Here is a 21680-nt window from a genome sequence, read left to right as displayed (position 1 = left end):
GTAGATATGCTGTTTATGTTATCTGTTCAGAAACTATCGTTTGCCTAAATTTTCTCATTGCATTTCAATATATCCAACAGATAAGTTACTAGGTTTAAACAGCCCTCAGATCTCATAATCTTACCCTTCACAGAGAGGGACTTAACAATCTCAGTCCAGGCAAAAGGAAAAAAGAAAGATAAAAGATAAGTGATAAAAGATGGAAAGGAAGAGGTGACAGAAAGAGAAAGTATGAAAGGTAGAAAAATGCCCAGACTTCTGAAAGTTAGTCCTAGTCTCTCTAAGTAGGTCTAGTGATCATCACTGGGCTGTTACAAGGTTCATATAATAAACTACAAAAGGGCTTCCTAAATGTTACTTTCTCCTTGACTGATAACTTCAAATAAATAAATAAACAAACAAATAAAAAAAATAAAGGTCTGGAAGTGGTCACTTTTTAGAAGAAACAAGGATTAGGGTCTGTCAAAAAACTCTCTTAGTTTCATCTGTAATATCTGCATTTTGTAAGAATACTCATGTATAATTTTTGTAACTAAAAATTAACAACTTGTATTGGTCAAATATATGAAAAAGGATAGTACATGAATGGTTTTGAAAAACGAGCAAAATTATACTAAACCTGCCTTGTACCTTCAAAAGTTTCAGGCACACCTCCTTAAAAACAAGGACGACTGCATTGTCATTCTTGGCTTTCTTAATGTGATTTCAACCGTTTCATCAAGAAAGCACAGAAAACAAAAACAAGTGACAATAAAGGAACACCATGAATCCATTTAACACATTTTTTAGTCAATAATCTGCAAACCACCAGTACTTTTAGTTATTAGTTAAAAATCACTTTTAGTCTACCTTGTAAGAAAGAAGTATATTCTACTTAACTGTCTAAAGCAAAATTCACTCTTTAAAAAAAAGGTGGAATCAATACATACATATTTCTACAAAGCTACTGTTTCTAATCAGGGAAATCTGTATTTTCTAGCAAGGGAAGTTGCAAGCTGTCATTTACTCTATTTTTAAGAGAAAACTTCACCAGCTCTGGCAGAGGAAAGGAAATGTTCTGATCTCAGGTCTGCTGATAATAATTATAGCCATGTAACCCTAGCAAGATTTTTGTCCTCCGGCTTTCACTTTCTTCACCTGTAAAATGAGTTAAAACTACACCATAACAAAGGTCTTTCCACATTTAAACACCATTCTACATGCTCATGGGAATTAATCTTTTTGAACAACAGGACTGGGATTAAAGGACAATGTGTGAGGCTCCCTGTACTTCTACTCATATGACGTAGCAATACTTGAGTTGTGAAGTTGTTACTTTATTACCAAACTAAGAATCATCTACAAGAGCACAATGATCATTTCATTTATGAAAAATCCTTCATCCTTGTATTATGAAGAGATCACATGTGAAACTTCATAAAGCAGTAAGAATGGGTATATGTTGTAAAATGTTTATAACACTTAAAAACAATCTTCAAATGCTTTAACCAATTGTGTCAAAGTGAGTCAAAAAATTCTGAATAGAGGATGGTATACATGAATGCTTCCAGAATCCACGGAGAAGAATATTTAATACCACAAGTCTTCTTTCTCTAGTGAAGCATGTTTCAGGTAAACCTTACAAAAAAGAATTAAGTTCCTAGAAGTCATGTTAGAAGAACATACCCATGTGGTCTCCTTGAGCTATGGCAAGGGAAAATCACTGAAGAAATAATTTAAAAAGCCAAAAACCCATACCCAGGAGGCTAACAAAATAAGCAAAGAGACAATAAACATGAAACTCTTAAATAAATCTAAGCCACTATATAAGCCCTTTTTTCTTTGGATACTCATACTGTCAAAAGCCATAATATACCAAATTATTAAGATTATCAATTAATGTTTACATAAAAAGAACAACACTTAAGAGACTTATCTTTTATATGACAGCAAACAGTTTCCAGAGTTCCCAATAATTTATTTAGAAAACCGTTTTTTTAAGTGTAGGCTCTGAAGTCAAACTGGGCTCAAATTTTGGCTCTCCCAGTTATTAGCTACATGCTCCTAGACATGATATTTAACATTTAATGTTTCAATTTCTTCATCTTTTTTTTTAAAATATTTATTATTTATTTGACAGAGAGAGACACAGCCAGCGAGAGAGGGAACACAGGCAGGGGGAGTGGGAGAGGAAGAAGCAGGCTCCCAGCGGAAGAGCCTGATGTGGGGCTCGATCCCAGAACTCTTAACTGGGATCACGCCCTGAGCCGAAGGCAGACACTTAACGCTCCTCAGTTTCTTCATCTTAAATAGATACAATAACTATCTATCTTATACGGTTATGAAAACTGTGATAAAATACGTAAAACCCTTAAAGACAAAGCTTTAGGCATTAGTGTTCAATAAATGATAGCTATTGTCTGAACACTATAGTTCATGGAAATCATTTCAAAGGTCAATTTTCAAAAATCCTAACTCATTTTTCCAGCATTCAATACTCAAATCAGGGGCGCCTGGGTGGCACAGTGGTTAAGCGTCTGCCTTCGGCTCAGGGCGTGATCCCGGCGTTATGATCGAGCCCCACATCAGGCTCCTCCGCTAGGAGCCTGCTTCTTCCTCTCCCACTCCCCCTGCTTGTGTTCCCTCTCTCGCTGGCTGTCTCTATCTCTGTCGAATAAATAAATAAAATCTTTAAGAAAAAAAAATACTCAAATCAGCAAACATTTCTTTTTTTTTTTTATAGGATAATTTTTTTTTTTTTTAAGATTTTATTTATTTGACAGAGATAGAGACAGCCAGCGAGAGAGGGAACACAAGCAGGGGGAGGGGGAGNGAACACAAGCAGGGGGAGTGGGAGAGGAAGAAGCAGGCTTCATAGCGGAGGAGCCTGATGTGGGGCTCGATCCCATAACACCAGGATCACGCCCTGAGCCGAAGGCAGACGCTTAACCACTGTGCCACCCAGGCGCCCCCAGCAAACATTTCTATTCACAAAAAAAACCTCTCATTCTCTAAAATATTACCTATTTAACACACTAAATGGTATTAAACACCAGATTTTATGTTACTGTAATAAAATAACTTTCTATTCTCTTTTATTAAAAAAATCAGTATGTATTATGTATAATCTTAGTTCTCAATCTTTTTTTTATAAAAATTATCCACTATGAGGTCAAAGTGTGCTTATTAATTCTAGAGTAAATTGTTTTAAACTTTTTACTAAGTCTGTAAATAAGCACTGTGATTACAGTTATTCTTCAAGAACTATTGGGAATTGTGTACAAAAATTCCACTATGTTTTGTCTTTTGTTTTTATGTTAGGTTCCATGCTGGGTGTGGAGCCCAATGTGGATTTGAATTCACAACCGTGAGATCAAGACCTGAGATGAAATGAAGAGGTGGATGCTTAACTGGCTCAGCCACCCTAGCGCCCCTATTCCACAATGATTTTTATCTTACCGATTTTTTTGGAATGGTCGAGGCATATTCACAGCAGCAGCATTTGTTTTATAAGATCCTGGTGCATTAAAGCCATTCACAAAGCTACCATTGGGAAAGGGAGCCTAAAAGAAAATGTAATGTTTAAAATCAATTAATGAAAAGGGCAAAACCTAGTACGAAGGCTGTAAGAAACTCCTGATGAACTAACCCAGCATCAGATTTTTAAAAGATTTTTTATTTTTAAGTAATCTCTACAACCAACATGAGGCTTGAACTTAAGACCCTGAAGTTCAAGAATCGCATGCTCCACTGACTGAGCCAGCCAGCACCCCCTCAATTTCTTTTACAAGGCAAAAATAATTTTAAGCATTTTACTTATTCACTTTTGTAAAACTCACTTCAAGTATCACCTGATTTACAGAAGAAGGAATCATTAGGTCATTACTTAATAAAGTACATTTCTCTCTGAAAAAGTTTAAGTAAAAGCATTTTAATCAGGATTTACCCAATCTCTCATTTTAATTCATTCAGCAAAATCTAAAGAAAAAATTATAGGAACCAATAGCTCAAGTCTTAAGTCACATGGGGATGAGATATCCTTATCACTACTTAAAAGCCAGAAAGAAAACAATATCAACACAAAACAAAATAAACTACTCTAGCTGATTTCTTCAAATTTCAGCTTGAGTGAAAAGTTTTATGATTCTGTAAGGATCTCACTTACCAGTGGGGTTTCAAAGTAAGGTGCAGGATTCGGTGACCAAGACTGAGGCACAATACTATAGACCGAGTACTGCTGATGAGGGTTATACACAGGCTGCATAAAAACTGGTGAGGCATACTGTGCTGGAGTTTGAATGGGCTGACTATACATACTAGAATCCATTAATCGATAACCATTCTTGGCAAAAAATGTATTGATGGCTTTTATCCTTGCCTAGAAGCAAGAGGAACACATTATAATGAAGGACTAAGTGTGCATTTTCACAAATACATTTAATTTACATTTTAAACATATTTTACACGACTATGTTATTTCTGCCGACTATACAAGTCAGTAGAGCAAAAGGAAATGACTGATAGCTTTAAATTATTTTGAAAACTTTTGCATGGCCAAAATAACAATGAACAAGGTAAAATCACAAAAGTCAAAATAGTAAAACTAACTGCAAATTATCACAGACAAGGGGGCTAATAATCCTAATAAACAAATTTAGAGAAATGAACAGAGTTCACAGAGAAAAGAAAGGCAAATAGCTCTTAAACATGAAAAGATGTTAAACCTTGCTTATAAGAGAAATGCAGTTAAAATGGAATTAACATTTCTGACTTACAGGCTTGGCAAAAAATCAAAAAATTTGACAACATACTTTGTTGATAAGGTTGTGCCAAAATATATTGATAATGGGAATGTAAAATAGCACAACCCTTATAAACAAATATTTAGCAGTATCTTCTAAAAATTACATATCCATTTACCACACTCTCATCAATCCCACACTTCAAGGAATCTTTTCCGAATACAAAATGAACAAAAAGTTTTAAAAAGGGATGCAAACGACGGTTCACTAACACTATAATAGGAAGGGGGAAAAAGCCAACCCCAATACACACACACACACACACACACACACACAAGCCAACCCCAATACACACACACACACACACACACAAAAGCCAACCCCAATACACACACACACACACACACACACACTAAATAACTGAACAGTCCATCAATGGCTGAATATACTGTATTACATCCACACCACTGAGTACCATGCAGATGTAAAAAGAACTGAGGAACTGCTCTAAGTACTATTATGGAGTGATTTCCAGAATATATTACTGCTTTTTTTTTTTTTAAAGATTTTATTTATTTATTTGACAGACAGCCAGTGAGAGAGGGAACAAAAGCAAGGGGAGTGGGAGAGGAAGAAGCAGGCTCCCAGCAGAGAAGCCTGATGTGGGGCTCGATCCCAGATCGCTGGGATCACTCTCTGAGTCGAAGGCAGACGCTTAACAACTGCGCTACCCAGGCGCCCCCAGAATATATTATTGTTTAAAAAAAAAAGAAGACGGGCGCCTGGGGGCACAGCGGTTAAGCGTCTGCCTTCGGCTCAGGGCGTGATCCCGGCGTTATGGGATCGAGCCCCACATCAGGCTCCTCCACTATGAGCCTGCTTCTTCCTCTCCCACTCCCCCTGTTTGTGTTCCCTCTGTCGCTGGCTGTCTCTATCTCTGTTGAATAAATAAATAAAATCTTTAAAAAAAAATAAAAAAATAAAAAAAAAGAAGAGGTAAAGCAAGGAGGATAAGAATATGTATAAGTAAGCTATTGTTTAGCTAAGTCAGACAGCGATGTAAGATATACTTGCATTCATACATATGTATGTGTATGTATTTAATATATTTTTTTTTCAAAGATTTTATTTATTTTTGAGAGAGAGGGAGAGAGAGAGAGACTACAAACAAAGGGAACAGCAGGCAGAGGGAAAAGCAGGCTCCCCATTGAGCAGGGAGCCCGACGCAGAGCTCAATTCCAGGACTCTGGGATCATGACCTGTGCCAAAAGCAGACGCTTAACCGACTGAGCCACCCAGGCACCCCTAATATATACAGTTTTAGGTATTTTACTTTTAAACCATAAACACATCGAAAATAAAATTTTAAAAATCAACTGTAAAAGTTAAAAGCAAAATTAACCTAAATGTGCATTTGTGTTATATTAGTAATATAACAGAGAAATCCTAAGTGATTTTGAGCCATAATAAAATCAACTGTTATGAATGTTCCTTAGGAATAAACTACAAGGCAAAGTATAGCAAAAAAATTTCTTAATTTGTTTCCAGAATTATATTCCTATTGGTATTGTTATTCTGATATGTTTGCGTTGATTATGGAATACAGCAAATCAATAATTATATTGGGGTCACTGAGATCTGAGACTTTCACACGGGAGAAAAAAGACACAGATGTGAGACCCAAGAAGTGAAAACCATGTAGCCTGAATTTAAATTGGAAGCATCAGTATAAACTCACAATATATTTTTGTTAAAAACAAACACATACACACATATTTCATAGCTCTGTTCAATGAAAGGCTTTCAATAACCACGAGAACTCCTTGTGCCTAGCCAGTCGGCTGCAAAATATCATCTCCCCATAAAAATAAAGTAGGGACTCCGGAGACTTGACTGACCCCAGGCCTCTGACACAAAATGTACAAGACACTGGAACATCTTGTAAGCAAGCAAACCACTGAAAATTACTAGGGCTGTGACAAAAGGCCTCCTAAGTTAACTCAAAGAGGCCACAATTCATCAATAAGGACAACAAACACACCAAATATGTTTAAATACCCAACGACAACAAGAATACCCGAATGGTCATTTTTGAAGGTTCCTAGGGAACCAACACATTATTTTCAAAAACTGGTAATAAAAGCTAGAACCAAGCATTTATCATGCACTCCATATGTGAGCTGTACCTCAGGGTAATAAAGATGATGGCAAGCCTCCCTTTATAGAAGTCATTCAACTAATAAATAGAAAAAAAGAAAGCCTGAAAATAGCACCTCTTTGCAGCCTTTAATTAATAGATGTAGTCAATGAGCAGTAGCACCTAGCATAAAAGAGAGACAGACACAAAAACATACAGGCTTTTTGTTCTCTCTCTCTTGCTCCCAAATCAAACCAAATTTTGATCAAGCCTCTATATCTAGCTACCAATTTGCAAGAAATCCAGGGGACAGAGCATCATGCTAAACTACACTAAAAAATATAATTAGACAATTCAAAAGTGGGCAAAGTACTTGAATAGGTATTTCTCCGAAGATGTTATATAAGGAAGGAAATTCTGCAATATGCTACGTGGATAAACCTTGTGTTACGTTAAACGACATTATGTTAAGTGACATAAACCAGTCACAAAGAAACAAATACTGCATGATTTCATTTATATGAAGTAATCAGAGTATTCAAAAATCATAGAATAAAAGAATAATGGTGGTTGCCAGGGGCTAGGAAGAGAGGAGAATGGGGAATTATTGTTTAATAGGTACAGAATTTCAGTTTTACAAGATGAATAAAGTTAATGTGAATGGATGGTGGTGAATTTGTTTAGTACAGTTCCATTACATACTCAAAGATGGTATATTTGACATATGTGTATTTCAGCACAATAAAAAATATAGCTAGCAAAGTGTATGAGAAACTCTGCAAAACAAATAACAGTTATTTCAACATACTTTCAAAAGAAAAAATAAATACGTAAAGGATGAAACTACAGATATAAACAAAAAATGAGAATCAGGAAAATGTGATAATATTGTAGCTATGATTTTTAAAAAATTCCTCCTTCAAAGCTACTAATACTAGTGTATTTACAGATAAAATTAAGTTTCAAATTTGCTTCAAAATAATTGGGGGCATGAAGAAATGGGTGGGAATATGGATGAAGGAAGACCGGCCATGCTCTACCAATTGTTAAAACTGGGACGGGATTCTCAATGATTGACTATACTATTTTCTCTACTTTTATATATGTTTGAAATTTCCTATACTAAGTTTAAGGGAAAAAAAAAAGGAAAGAAAGCAATGCTCTAAAACTTAATAAAATAAATCAGACCATTTGTTTACATATTGCCTGTGGCTGCTTTTGTCCCATAGTGGCAGAGCTGAGTACTAACAACAGATTTCATGATTGGCAAAATCTACAATGTTCAACTTTCTGGTGGTCCCTTAAAGAAAAACTTTACTGACCTTTGTTAAAGAACTAAATAAAACAGCAGCTCTTTCTGCCCATGGTTCCTGTCCCGTGCTATAATAAAACCATCTTTTTGCATGAAAAAAAAAAAAAAAGAAAAAGAAAAAAAGAACTAAAACAGACATGAGAAGGTTAGATTAAGAATTGTAAGCCTCACTAACTTGTTAGGAATACCAAGTGAAATAATCCATGTTAAAGCATAAAAACATGACTTTAACAAATGAATGAAAGGTATATTTTATGATCCTTATAAGCCAGGAATCCTCCTACCCCCAAACTGTAACCAATTAAACAGTAAGAAATCCATAATGGCCAATCTGGAAAAATCCTTAAAATATCAAATTGACTTTAACAGGAGCTAAAAAATTTACAGCTATTGCTTTTACTGAAGTAATGTCATATGCTGTAGTTTACTTAAATCTTAAAAAATACCCCATAAGAAACTAAAAGCAAGTAAATAACATTACTTTTTGAACGTGGTCCATTATCAAGAAAATACTAGCCCAAAGAAACAGACTCTAAGATAACCAGGTACTGGAAACAGCAGACTATGATTTTAATCTGGCCATTATGAATATGGATTAAGATGAAACTGTGTTCTTTTTTTTTTTTTTTAAAGATTTTATTTATTTATTTGACAGAGAGAGACAGCCAGCGAGAGAGGGCACAAGCAGGGGGAGTGGAAGAGGAAGAAGCAGGCTTCCAGCGGAGGAGCCTGATGTGGGGCTCGATCCTAGAATGCCAGGATCACGCCCTGAGTTGAAGGCAGACGCTTAACGACTGAGCCACCCAGGCGCCCCGAGAGGAAACTGTTCTTAAAAAGAGCTGAACAAAAACGGAAATCTTGGCATAGGGGAAATATTTTTAAAAATGGAAATTACAGAATAGAACTTGAAGATGAATCCAAGTCCACAGAAATTATCCAATCCAAAGAAGAAAAAGAGACTGAAGAAAAATGAACAAAATCTCAGTGACACCAAGCAGTCCAATATATGTGTAATGGTGGAATCTCAAAAGGACGGGAGAGGAAGTCAGGCAGAAATTCTTTCTGAAAAACTGGTAGTTGAAAATCCCCCAATCCGGCTGAAAAACATCAGTGTGCAAAAGCCAAGAAGTTCAGCACACACCAAGCAAGATATTAAAAAACCATACCTTGAAACACAATAGTCAATCTACTGAAAACCAAACATAAAACAAAAAAATATCTAGATAGCAGGCAAAAAAGACTACATTATATAAAGAGAATAACAATAATGCCTCACCAGAAACAACAGAAGGCAGGAGACAACAGAATATCGTAAAAGGATAGAAAAAAATTAAAACTATCAATCTACAATTCCATATCCATGGAAAATACCCACCAAAAATGAGTATGAAATATAAGACAGTTTTGAGGTAAGTAAAAACTAAGAAAATTCATCACTGGTAGGCACTATAAGAAACATCAAATAAAGTTCTTTAGGCTGAAGGGAACTAATACCAGATAGACCTCATCTATATGAAGAACAGCAATAAAAAAAAGCTTTCCTGCTTAATTACAAGAAAAAAAAGATGAAGAAATGGAAGCAATGTACCTCAGCTCATATAATAAAAGCTCTACGGGACTCTTTCTGAAGCATACCTTTAGGCCAAAGTCTGCAAGGACTCTTGACCCTGGACATCCATTGCACAACAGTCTGAATTCTCTCAAATTATCATGGGCAATTTTAGAATCATGGCCATTATAAGTAATTGTCCAAACAATTGTGCACAAAGATATTCTAATAAAATATAGCATTACGGTTTCCTATAATAAGCTTTATAAGTATTTAAAATTTTTGTGAAAAATTTAGGTAACTGATTCAGAAGAAAGCACTAACACAATAGATTCCTTATATATAATAGATAAAACATAAGAGAAAAGTTTAAGGTCTAAATTGGAGTTTTATTATTTAAAGGCATTTTTTTTTTAAATCACCAATTTAATTTCACATTTTCAACTACCTAAAAATAAAAAATAACCCTCCATTAAAAGAACACTTTTCTTAGGTTAAGAATAGAACCACTAATATTTCCATTTTGTATTTGTATATACTGTACCTATAAAGCAGAAATCAATGTATAGTAAATTAATTTTTACCTCATCAAAGAATAATAAATAGCAAGTAAGTCATGTTAATATGCTGCAAGAAGTGGGGTTTTTTTTGTTTTGTTTTTTTTACTTTTAATACAATATGCTTTATAGATTCAGGAAAAGAATTACCAACAGATGCTGTATTAGATAATGTGGGCTACATTAATGTAACAAATACACAAAAAATTTAAAAGGCCCAAACACACAAAAATATCTCTCTTAATAATAAATTTCACAAAATAGGAAAAGACTTATACACTGAAAACTAGAAAGCAATGCTAAGAAACCAAAAGCCTAAATAAATGAAGAAAGACACCACATTAGAAGATTAAATATTATGGAAGTGGCAATTCTCCCAAATTAGAGTCAATGAAATCCCAATCAAAATCTCAAAAGGCATTTCTGTAAAACTGACACACTCATTTGAAAATTTATATGGAAATGTTAAGGACCTGGAATACCTAAAATAATTTTGGAAAGTCAAAACAAATTTGAGAATTTAGACATTACCCACTCTTTTAACTTTTTATAAAGCTACAGTAATCAAGACAGTAGGAAACTGATTTAAAGATAAACATACAGATCAACAGAATAGAACAGAGTCCAGAAATGACTCAAAGCATATATAATCAACAAATAGTGAACAAAGTAACCAAGTCTTTTCAACAGGTAATGTTGGAACAAATGTACATACGTTTTAAAAAAGAACCCTGACTTCACAACACGCAAAAGAAACTTGAAGTAGATCATAAAATTTAAATGTGAGCATAATCTAAATGTGAAAGTACAATACTTCTAGAAGAAATCATAAAAAAATATTCATGAACCTAGAAGATGTTAATTTCAGGTAAGACAAAAATAATGAACCCTAAAAGAAAAGTGAGATAAGAACAGACTTTATTAGGGGAGCCTGAGTGGCTCAGTCAGTTAAGTGTCTGCCTTCAGCTCAGGTCATGATCTCAAGAGTCCTGGGATCGAGCCCTGTGTTGGGATCCCTGCTCAGCAGTCTGCTTCTTCCTCTCCCTCTCCCTCTGCCTCCCCTCCCACTGCTTGTGCTCTCTCCCTCTCAAATAATGAAAGAAAGAAAAGAAAAGAAAAGAAAAGAAAAGAAAAGAAAAGAAAAGAAAAGAAAAGAAAAGAAAAGAAAAGAAAAAAATTGAGGGTAGAAAAAACCCATGAAAGACATACAGAAAACAAATACCTAAAGTGGAAGAAGAAGCTTTCCTTATCAGTAATTACTTCAATGTAAATGGCTTAAACTCTCCTATTAAAAGGCAGAGACTGACAGACTGAATTAAAAAACCAGGATCCATCTATATGCTACCTATAACAGATTCATTTTAAACTCAGACACTGAAAGTAACAGGATAGAAAAGGACATTCCAAGCAAATAGTGACCAAATACATCTAAGATGACTATCCAGTTGACCCTTTCAACAACACAGGTTTGAACAGCATGGTTCTATTTATACACGGATGTTTTCAATAAATACAGTACAATACTATAAATGTATTTTCTCTTCCTTTATTTTTTAAAAGATTTTTATGTATGTATATATTTTTTTGAAGATTTTATTTATTTATATGATAGAGAGAGACAAAGAAAGCACAAGCAGGGGGAGCAGCAGGCAGAGGGAGAGGGAAAAAGAAACTCCCCGCAGGGAACAAAGCCTGATGCAGGGCTCCATCCCAGGACCCTGGGATTAAGGATCTAAGCCGAAAGGCAGATGGTTAACCGACTGAGCCATTCAGGCGCCCCAAGATTTTTGTTTATTTATTTCAGAGAAAGCACACGCATGTGTGTGTATGAGTTGGGGAAAGGCAGAGGGAGAAAGAGAGAATCTCAAGCAGACTTCTTGCTGAGCACAGAGCCGAAATCAAGAGCTGGATGCTTAACCAACTGAGCCACTCAGGCATCATCCTTTATTTTAATAACACTTTCTTTTCTTTAGCTTACTTGATTCTAAGAATGCAGTATACAATACATAAAATATATAACATACATTCGTTAATCAACTGTTTATGGTCCTGGTAAGGCTTTCCATCAATAGTAGGCTATTAGTTCTAAATTTTGGGGGGGGGGTCAAAAGTTTTGTGGGAGTGCCTAGGTGGCTCAGTTGGTTAAGTGTCTGCCTTTGGCTTGGGTCATGATCCCAGGGTCCTGGATCAAGCCCCATATCGGGCTCCCTGCTCAGCAGAGAACCTGCTTCTCCCTCTCCCTCTGCTGGTCCCCCTGCTTGTGCTCGCTCTCCCTCTCTCAAATAAATAAATGAAATCTTAAAAAAAAAAAAAAGTTATATGTGGATTTTCGACTGCCTGGGAAAGGAAAAGTCAGCACACCTAACTCTCCTGTTGTTCAAGGGTCAACTGTATTATTATTATTAGGTAAAACAGACTTTAAGTTACAAAAGGTCACAAGAGACAAAGGACATTATAATACTGATAAAAGGTTCAATCCAGCAAAAAGATATCTATCTGCCAACAGAGCCCAAAGATACATAAAGAAAACACTGACAGAACTAAAAAGAGAAACAGACCATGCTACAATAGAGACTTCAAGAATAAATAATGAGACAGAAGAGCAATAAAGAAACAGAGAACCTCAGCCATAAAAAAAGAATGAAATCTTGCCATTTGCTACAACATGTATGGATCTAGAGAGTATGGGTGCTAAATAAATTAAGTCAGATAAAGACAAATACCATGATTTCACTCATATGTGGAATTTAAGAAGCAAACCAAATGAAGGAAAAAAAGAGACAAACCAAAAAACAGACTCTTAACTACAAAGAACAAACTGATGGTTCCCAAAGGGTAGGTAGGAGGGAGGATGGGTGAAACAGATGAAGGGGGTTAAAAGTACACTTCCATGATGAGCACTGAGTAATGCACAGAAGAGCTGAATACTACACTGTATACTTGAAACTAATGTAATACTGTATGTTAAGTTACTGGAATTAAAATTAAAAATAAAATTAAATCCCTGTCAGGGAAGGAAAAAAAAAGAAATAGAAAACTTGAACAACACTATAAACCTATCTGATCTAATAAGACACTACTCCAAACACCAGAACACACATTTTTCACAAGTGTATATGGAACATTCTCCATGATAAACTATATGTTGTGCTAAAAGCAAGCTTCGATAAATTTAGAAAGACTCAAGTCATACAAAGTACCCTGGAATAAAACTAGATATTAGGAGAAGAAAAAGTGGAAAATCAGCAAATATGTGGAAATCCAACAACACATGTTCTTAATGTGTCAAAGAAGAAATCACAAACGAAGTTAGAAAATAACTGGAGATGAATGAAAACAAAAACACAACCCATCAAAACTTACTGGACGCAATGAACAGTGCTAAGAGGGAGATTTACAGCTATAAGCACCTTTGTTAAAAAGAATGTTCTCAAATCTATAACCTCAGTTATCATCTTAAAAACAGGAAAAGAAAAGCAAACTAGACCCAAGGCTATCTTAGATACTGCATGCTTCCACTTACATGCAGTATCTAAAATAGGCAAATTCATAAAGTCAGAGACTAGAAGAGAGGTTACTAGAGGGTGGAAGAATGGGCAGTTATTGTTTCATGGAGTTTCTGTTTGGAATGATGCAAAAAGTTCTAGATAAATAATGGTGTCGGTTGCACAGCAATGTAAATGTACTAAATGCCACTATGCTGTTTACTTAAAAATGGTAAATTGTGTATGTATGCATGTATACTCTACCACAATAAAAAAAAATTCCAAAGAAAACTTAAGAAATGATGTTCATTACAACATTATTTATAAACAAGAGAAACAAGTTAATGCTCGCCCATGAAGAAAAATGTATAATTAAATTGTGATACACATGAACAATATTGTGTGTATACTTGAAACAATAGTGAATGAAAAGATTTGAAGATCTATTAACTGAAAAAGAGCAGATGAATGTCTACTGTACATTCCTATTCATATAAAGAAGAAAATTCCTAGATGGATACAGAAAAAACCCTCATTATCTCTGGGGGAAAGAACTGGAGGAATCTGGAAAAGGGAGATTGAATTAATTAATTATTAATTCCTTAATATTGTCTGACTTTCTTATAACATGCAAGTATTATTTTCACACTTCAAATTCTGAAATATATAAAAGGAATATATAAATATATATTCTATATGACATATTCTGTAATATATATCATCTGACACCCAGATAAAACTTAACATTCTCAGTCATAAAAAGTCAATTAAAGCAGAATGAAGCACTGCCTCTTAATGAAATTATCAACAGGTGGACAAACATTATTCACTTAATCCTTTTGTCCTCCAAGATCACGGCTTCTGAATCACAGAATTTCAGAAATGAAAAGCATGGATACTTCAAAGAAGCAAACCAGGACATTAGAGGTAACCTGACATGCCCAAGATCAAAGAGCTTGCGGCTGAAAGCAGCATCAAGGGTTGGAATATAGGATTTCTGGCTCCTGCACCTGTCTTTCTGGGTGCTAAGTCATTTGGATTTAATGAATGATATAAAAATTAATGTGAATCTGTCAATCTCCTAGCAAGAACACTGCTATGTGATGGCTAATTAAAGGAACCATAAACAAAAGCCAAATGGCAGAGAAATAATAATATTTATAATGAAATATATGTATGTTTTTAAAAGATTTATTTATTTTAGTGGGGGAGTACGTTCGCGTATGAGCCAGGGGAGGGGCAGAAGGAGAGGGGGTGAGAGAGAAGCAGACTCCCTGTTGAGCTCAGAGCCCAGACACAGGGCTCAATCTCACATCCCTGAGATTATGCCTGAGCCAAAATCAAGCTGGACGTTCAACCAACTGAGCCATTCAGGTGTCCGAAGATACATATATATTTTTAACGTTATACCTAAGATCTCAAACAAAATAAAATAAAACAAAACCCAATCAGCTGTAAGAAATGGGAGGTACAGGAATAATCAAAATGATTATTTGTAGATGATATGCTGACAGATAATCTCCATTAGATATAATAAAGGAATTCAGCAAGGTTCCTGCAGACAGTGACATTTTTAAAAAAAGATCACTGGGGTGCCTGGGTAGCTCAGTTGGTTAAACATCTGCCTTCAGCTCAGGTCATGATCCCAGGATCCTGGGATGGAGCCCTACATGGGGCTCCCTGCTCAGCGGGGAGTGTACTTCTCCCTCTCCCTTTTTCCCTCCGCTAATGGTCTGTCTCTCACTTGCTCTCTCTCAAATAAATAAAGTCTTAAAATAATAATAATAATAATAATAAACAAATAGATAAATATCAATCACTAAGATACCAAGGAGAGGGAAAAAGCAACAAAAACTACTTTAGTGAAGAAATTATAAAACACAAAGGACCTCAATTAATAGAGAAATATATCATAATGTTACCACAATATTGAATAGTGCAGGGTAAAACTGCCACTGTCTCCAATAAATCAAATATAATTCCATTAATTCCAATATGGTTTTTGTTTGGTTGTTTGTTAGTATTAGACAAACATTCTAAAAGTCATATGGAAAAAAAGGGTCTAAGAATAACCAAGACAGTCTTAAAAAATACAAGGAGGGATGATTCTCCTAAGGACAAAGGATATTCTAAACCTAAGATAATTAAAACAGTGATATTGGTTCAATAAAGAAAAGACTGGGGCGCCTGGGTAGCGCAGCGGTTAGGCGTCTGCCTTCAGCTCAGGGCGTGGTCCCGGCATTATGGGATCAAGCCCCACATCAGGCTCCTCCGCTATGAGCCTGCTTCTTCCTCTCCCACTCCCCCTGCTTATGTTCCCTCTCTCGCTGGCTGTCTCTATCTCTGTCGAATAAATAAATAAAATCTTAAAAAAAAAATTAAAAAAATTAAAAAAATAAAGAAAAGACTGATAGAATAGAGAACCTAAAGCAGATCTGACAAATGCAACATCACACACAAGTTGTGGAAGGACAGACCAAATTGTTAAGTGTTGAGACAACTGCCTTTCCACTTATGGAAAAAATTAGATTTCTATCATATCCTGTACATTAAGTTAATTCCAGATGTATCAAAGACCTAAATCTGACATATAAAATTTTAAAGCTATTAGAAGACCTAGAAGATCTTTATAGCCTCATGTAGGGGAGGGAGATAATAGGGAGAAGCAGAGGAAACAGAATGACAAATGGCAGGTATCTTCATCTCTAAAACAGAAAGTAATAATACCACCTACCACACATCAATAATGAGATTTAAGTATGTCCAGTCCTTAGAACAAAGCCTGACATACAATCTCTCAAAAAATGTAAGCTTCTCTCATCTTGGTTCTTCCACTTACTAGTTGTGTGAAGCTGAGTAGGTAACTCTCATACCTCACTTTCCTTACCATAAAATGGAGAAAACAAGAGTACCCACCTTATGAAGTTCTTGTAAGAATTAAATGACGCTATAAAGTGTTTAGAACAGAAACTGATACACATAACGAGCTCACAGAATATTGTATTGCATTCACAAATCATCATCATCATGTTACACAGGGAATAAGTAGCATGTGAAAGTAACCAAAAGTACCAAAGTAAGTGAATGCTCAGGATTCTATTCTTTGTATTTATTTTTATTTTTTTAAAGTATGCTCCATGCCCAGCATAGAGCCCAAATGGCGGGGGCTTGAACTCACGACCTGCAATCAAGAGCTGAGCTGAAATCAAGAGTTGGATGCTTAAATGACTGAGCCACCAGGTGCTCTAGGATTCTATTTTAGATGGTAGATCTGGGAGCAAATGGAGAATGGAAAAGTAGGGGAAAGCTGAAGGCATAACAGTTAAAAGGCTACTCTAATTGCTCAAGCCTAAACAATGGCAGTAATAACTGAAACAAGTTTTAAAGGTGGATTCCACAGGATCTGAGAAAAGATAAGATCTGTAAAGACAGCGAGCAAGGGTCAGCAATGTGGTGATGCAATTAATTTTGAGATGAGGATGACAGTATCGAGAAAGTTTTCCACCTTTGTTACTAAAAAATTATTCCTGCTCCTCATTTTCATTACCTTTTAAGTTGTCAATCAGCATCTAACTAAAACTTCATGCTGTATAAAGTTAGGCCTTTTGAAAGAATTGCTACCCTATCAACTAATTTTCTAGCACACCATATGAAATTTCTTTAAAATCATTATAGGTTTTATAAAATATTATCCGTATGTGTTTTAAATTCTCAAAAAGACAAGAAACAAAAATTTTCTGGCTTAACACTAGCTCTACTTACAAATATTTTCTTACCATAATTGGCTTGCCCTGAAATGTTTTAACTTCTTCTCTTAAGTATTTAAAAGCCTGTTAACAAAGCAGAAAATAACTTTTATTAGCATTCAAACACTTCATTAAAGCCATCTTTATTCTATCAACAGTTTGGTATTAGCAACCATCTCCAAACTAAACAATAAAAAATTCTGAAGTCAATTCCATTATGCAGGTGATAAGGAATGAAAAAGTAAAAACACCGCAGCTGAAGTTCACGTTTACTGCAGATTAGCTACTATGGATCAATGCAGAAAAAAATGCACAAACTCCAAACAGACCCAAAATATCACTACATATTTATTTAAAAATGGTTCAATTAGACATTCTTCTAAGATGAAGAATTAAAGGGAAAAAAAAATCAGTGGGGTGTCTGGCTGACTCAGTTGGTGGAATATGCAACTCTTGATCTAGGGATCGAGACTTCGAGACCCACACTGGGAGTCGAGTTTACTTTAAAAATCAATCAATCAATGAGTGGTTTTTAAAATGCTATCAGATATATTTTTGTTTTTATGTTTCAGTGGGTTATTACTTCTCTTTAAGTTGGACACGACAACAAGAGTAAACCATTAATGTCAAAAATCCCAAGAATCAGAAAGGAAGTTACATATTTATTGTGGGCCTAGTATGTACATACTAGAAATACCAACTACTGAGTACATGGTTCCCAATCTTTAAATTAATTTTAAAATTGTGTTAATTTTTTTACTGATAGGAAACAAACTTCTTAAATTGAAATTGAAAAAGCTTTAGGAAAATGATCAAAAAGGAAACCAATTAAGAAGTACCACCAAAAAGGTGAACAAGGTGCTCAATAGCTCAACAGTCTATACAAACACTGCTGTGAGCACGTATTCTCTCAGTTAAAATATACCACTACCTCTTTTACCACTAGGACTTCAAATCAGAAGAGAAGTTTTCTTCTCACCTGTTGTGCATCTGTGTCTGACTGGAAAGTGATATACCAGTTGCTATTATGGGCGAACTCACAGCTTATCACCTTGGGGCAGTTTTCATTCTTGAACAAAGCTTTAACTTCCTAAAAAAGAAAAACTTAAGTGTAAATTTGTACATGATTTAGAGATAGAATCTTATTTTAATATCAGCAAAACTGAAGGATTTCACTTCGTGGCAAGCTAAATTTTCCTGAACAGTAAAATCTCTCTAGACCTGCCATTATCCAAAAAAGGAAAAGTATGTCCTCCATTAACATTTTCATGCATTTTTTTCCTACATTTATTTTCATGCATTCTCAATTAATCCAGATGCTCTGTCTTCATCAGAGTCACAGATACAAACTCTGTGCAAAGGTATCTTCACTTTTCCTAACTGAAACTGAAATTCCAATAACTGAAACCTAAAACAAATATGGGACAATCAACATGATAACAGTGAAGTCTAACCTGTATCCTAACTCCCTCAAATTTTTACTACACTGAATTAAAAAAATAACGTCTCTACTTATGCTGAAATTTGCTTCGGTCAAATACTACTCGAAATAAGTAGTGTGTAACCAGCTGAGTTTTGTGACATTTGTGAAATTGGGGAAATGTCACCAAGTTCAGTTAATAAAATTCTCATCCAGTCCATACTTACATTTCTGTAGAACTATCTGTGGGACTGCAACCCACTGATCTCTACCTTCAAAAATCCATTGATATTCTCCAAATATTTCTAATTCTCTTTATATAATGAATTGATTCATTTATTTAAATCTTTTTATTTTCAGCCTTTATTATTCTTTAGGAAGAGTTATGTTCAGAGATTTACTTTCCCAAGTATAAAAAAAGAAGTCTGGGGGCGCCTGGGTGGCACAGCGGTTAAGCGTCTGCCTTCGGCTCAGGGAGTGATCCCGGCGTTATGGGATCGAGCCCCACAGGCTCCTCTGCTAGGAGCCTGCTTCTTTCTCTCCCACTCCCCCTGCTTGTGTTCCCTCTCTCACTGGCTGTCTCTATCTCTGTCACATAAATAAATAAAATCTTAAAAAAANAAAAAAAAAAAAAAAAAAAGAGGAGTCTGGATCTAAAGTAATTTTTTCCACTTGACAGGAACTTTTTTTTTTAAGATTTTATTTTTTTATTTATGTGACAGAGATAGACAGCCAGCGAGAGAGGGAACACAGGAGGGGAGTGGGAGAGAAGAAGCAAGGCTCCCAGCGGAGGAGCCCAATGTGGGACTCGATCCCGGAACGCCGGGATCACGCCCTGAGCCGAAGGCAGACGCGTAAGGACTGCGCTACCCAGGCGCCCCTACCTGACGGGAACCTTTAAGGTCACCACCCCAAATCCCTCATTTTAATTCGAATTTCAGTGATTATTGCCTAAGCTGACTTTCTCTGGCTATCTTAGTCATCTGCAGTTCCTTTACTTTTTTCTAATGAACAGTATGTTGCTGACTTGTTCCTTTTCATTTATTGCTTTTCGTGTGTGACTGTTTATGTATTCAGAATATAAATTACAGTAACTATAAAAATGATAAAATTGGCTAATCTTAGTTTTGTTTTACATGCCAAGTACTTCTCTAAATTCTTTATATACTAACTCACTTATTTCTCAGAATTTTATGAGTTACTTTTTACTATTACCCCATTTAATAGATGGAAAAAACCAAAGCAAAAGAGGTTATGTAACTTATGTAAGATCATAGAGCTTTCAAGTAAAAAGCTGGAATTTAAATCCAGGCAGCTTGGCTCTAGAGTGCAGGCTCATATATTCTACACTGTTTTTTAATAATGCAAATATTCTTCCCATTCTGCAATTTTCCTTTCAATTTGTTACTTTTGACATATAGTTCATAATTTTAAATAGAAGATCTATCTAGTGACAGTTTCTTTTCTAATTTCTCTCATTGTTTCTAAGTTTAGGAAATGTTCATTCTGGACAGTTAATACTGAATGAATCTGGGGAAAAAGATTAACTATTAATGTGCCAAATTTATTAGGTGGCAAGAGTCTAAAAATTCTTTTTTAAATGGCTAACCAATTACCATATTATCAGTTACTAATTAATCCTCCTCATTTTTAACTTATTATCATTAACATGACAACTTAGTGTGAAGTTCTGTGGTTCACTGGTTAAGAAACATGGGCTTTGGAATCAGAAAGAGCAAGTTCAAATTAGATTCTGTCATTTAAACAGCCCATGTGTCCTTAGGCGAGTTGTTTAACCATAATAAGGCTCAGTTACTTTATCTATAAAACAGAGATAACAAAACCCTGGGCTTTAAATTACCATAAAGTACACAGCACAATACTCGGTAGAAACTAATTATTAAATAAATGTTATCATACACATTACTATATAAAAGGGTCTATTTCAGGATTATATTGTTTCATTCAAGTATTATTTTATTCCTGTATCTATACCACACCATCTTGATGACTCCAAGTCTGCTTTATATTTGCTAGCTAGAATTAGTCTTGACTCTTTTTCTTCTTCATTCCTAAGTTTATTCTTTCAAATGAATCCTCAAGTTCCCAAAAGAGCCTATTTATATTTTAACTGCCAGTCAAATCAATAAATTGAGAACTAGTAACATAGCAATACTCAGTCTACCATTCTAAGAACATGGAATTATATCTTCCTCCTCCCTCTGTACCATTCTTCCGGGGTTTCAGAATTTACAAAACAAAATTTATCCTATTCACATAACTGATGTGAGGGCACTGACTGTTTACCTTCATTTAAACAGATAAGGAACACTTAGCTTTAACAATGCTTAATAATTTACCTCTATAGGTGTCGTTTCAGGAATCTCTCTAAGAATCACAATACAACGCTTATGACTTGGTCTCACTTTCTCGCCCTTCTCATCAACTTGTACCATAGGCGAAGCTGAAATTTAAAAAAGCGTTTCATTCAAAAGTGACAAGGAGAGATATTAATACTGCCATTAAAAACTCTTTATTTCTATTTGCAAGTGAATAAATTAGCAGAGGCTAATATCCTCAAGAAATTAAATTATAGAACCAAAGATTACAGTTATAACAAAATATTTTGAGATTAATATGTAAGAAACACTGTCAAATGTTATTCTTTGAACAAATACACAGAGTACCTATTTGTGTCTTGGCACTGTGTTGGGCTTGAAAAACTTTCAGGAGTATACAACACATATCCAACA

General features: G+C 35.1%; 1 protein-coding gene across 5 annotated transcripts in view; it reads right to left on the bottom strand.

The window, feature by feature from the left end:
• LARP4 (La ribonucleoprotein 4) overlaps positions 1-21680 on the bottom strand; it is a 202592-nt gene that overhangs the window by 17250 nt on the left and 163662 nt on the right. For all 5 annotated transcript variants that reach the window (XM_034646475.1, XM_034646477.1, XM_034646476.1 and 2 more), the window contains 5 exons: positions 21288-21391; positions 18487-18597; positions 17538-17591; positions 4145-4357; positions 3439-3542 (listed from right to left, as the gene is read on the bottom strand). In XM_034646475.1, coding sequence (XP_034502366.1) covers positions 3439-3542; positions 4145-4357; positions 17538-17591; positions 18487-18597; positions 21288-21391 — 586 coding nt within the window. The remainder of the gene's footprint in view (positions 1-3438; positions 3543-4144; positions 4358-17537; positions 17592-18486; positions 18598-21287; positions 21392-21680) is intronic.

The sequence above is a fragment of the Ailuropoda melanoleuca genome, chromosome 16 (genome assembly GCF_002007445.2).
Source record: "Ailuropoda melanoleuca isolate Jingjing chromosome 16, ASM200744v2, whole genome shotgun sequence".
Taxonomy (NCBI): domain Eukaryota; kingdom Metazoa; phylum Chordata; class Mammalia; order Carnivora; family Ursidae; genus Ailuropoda; species Ailuropoda melanoleuca.
Note: the sequence above shows the minus strand (reverse complement) of the source record. Positions and strands in the feature narration are given on the sequence as shown.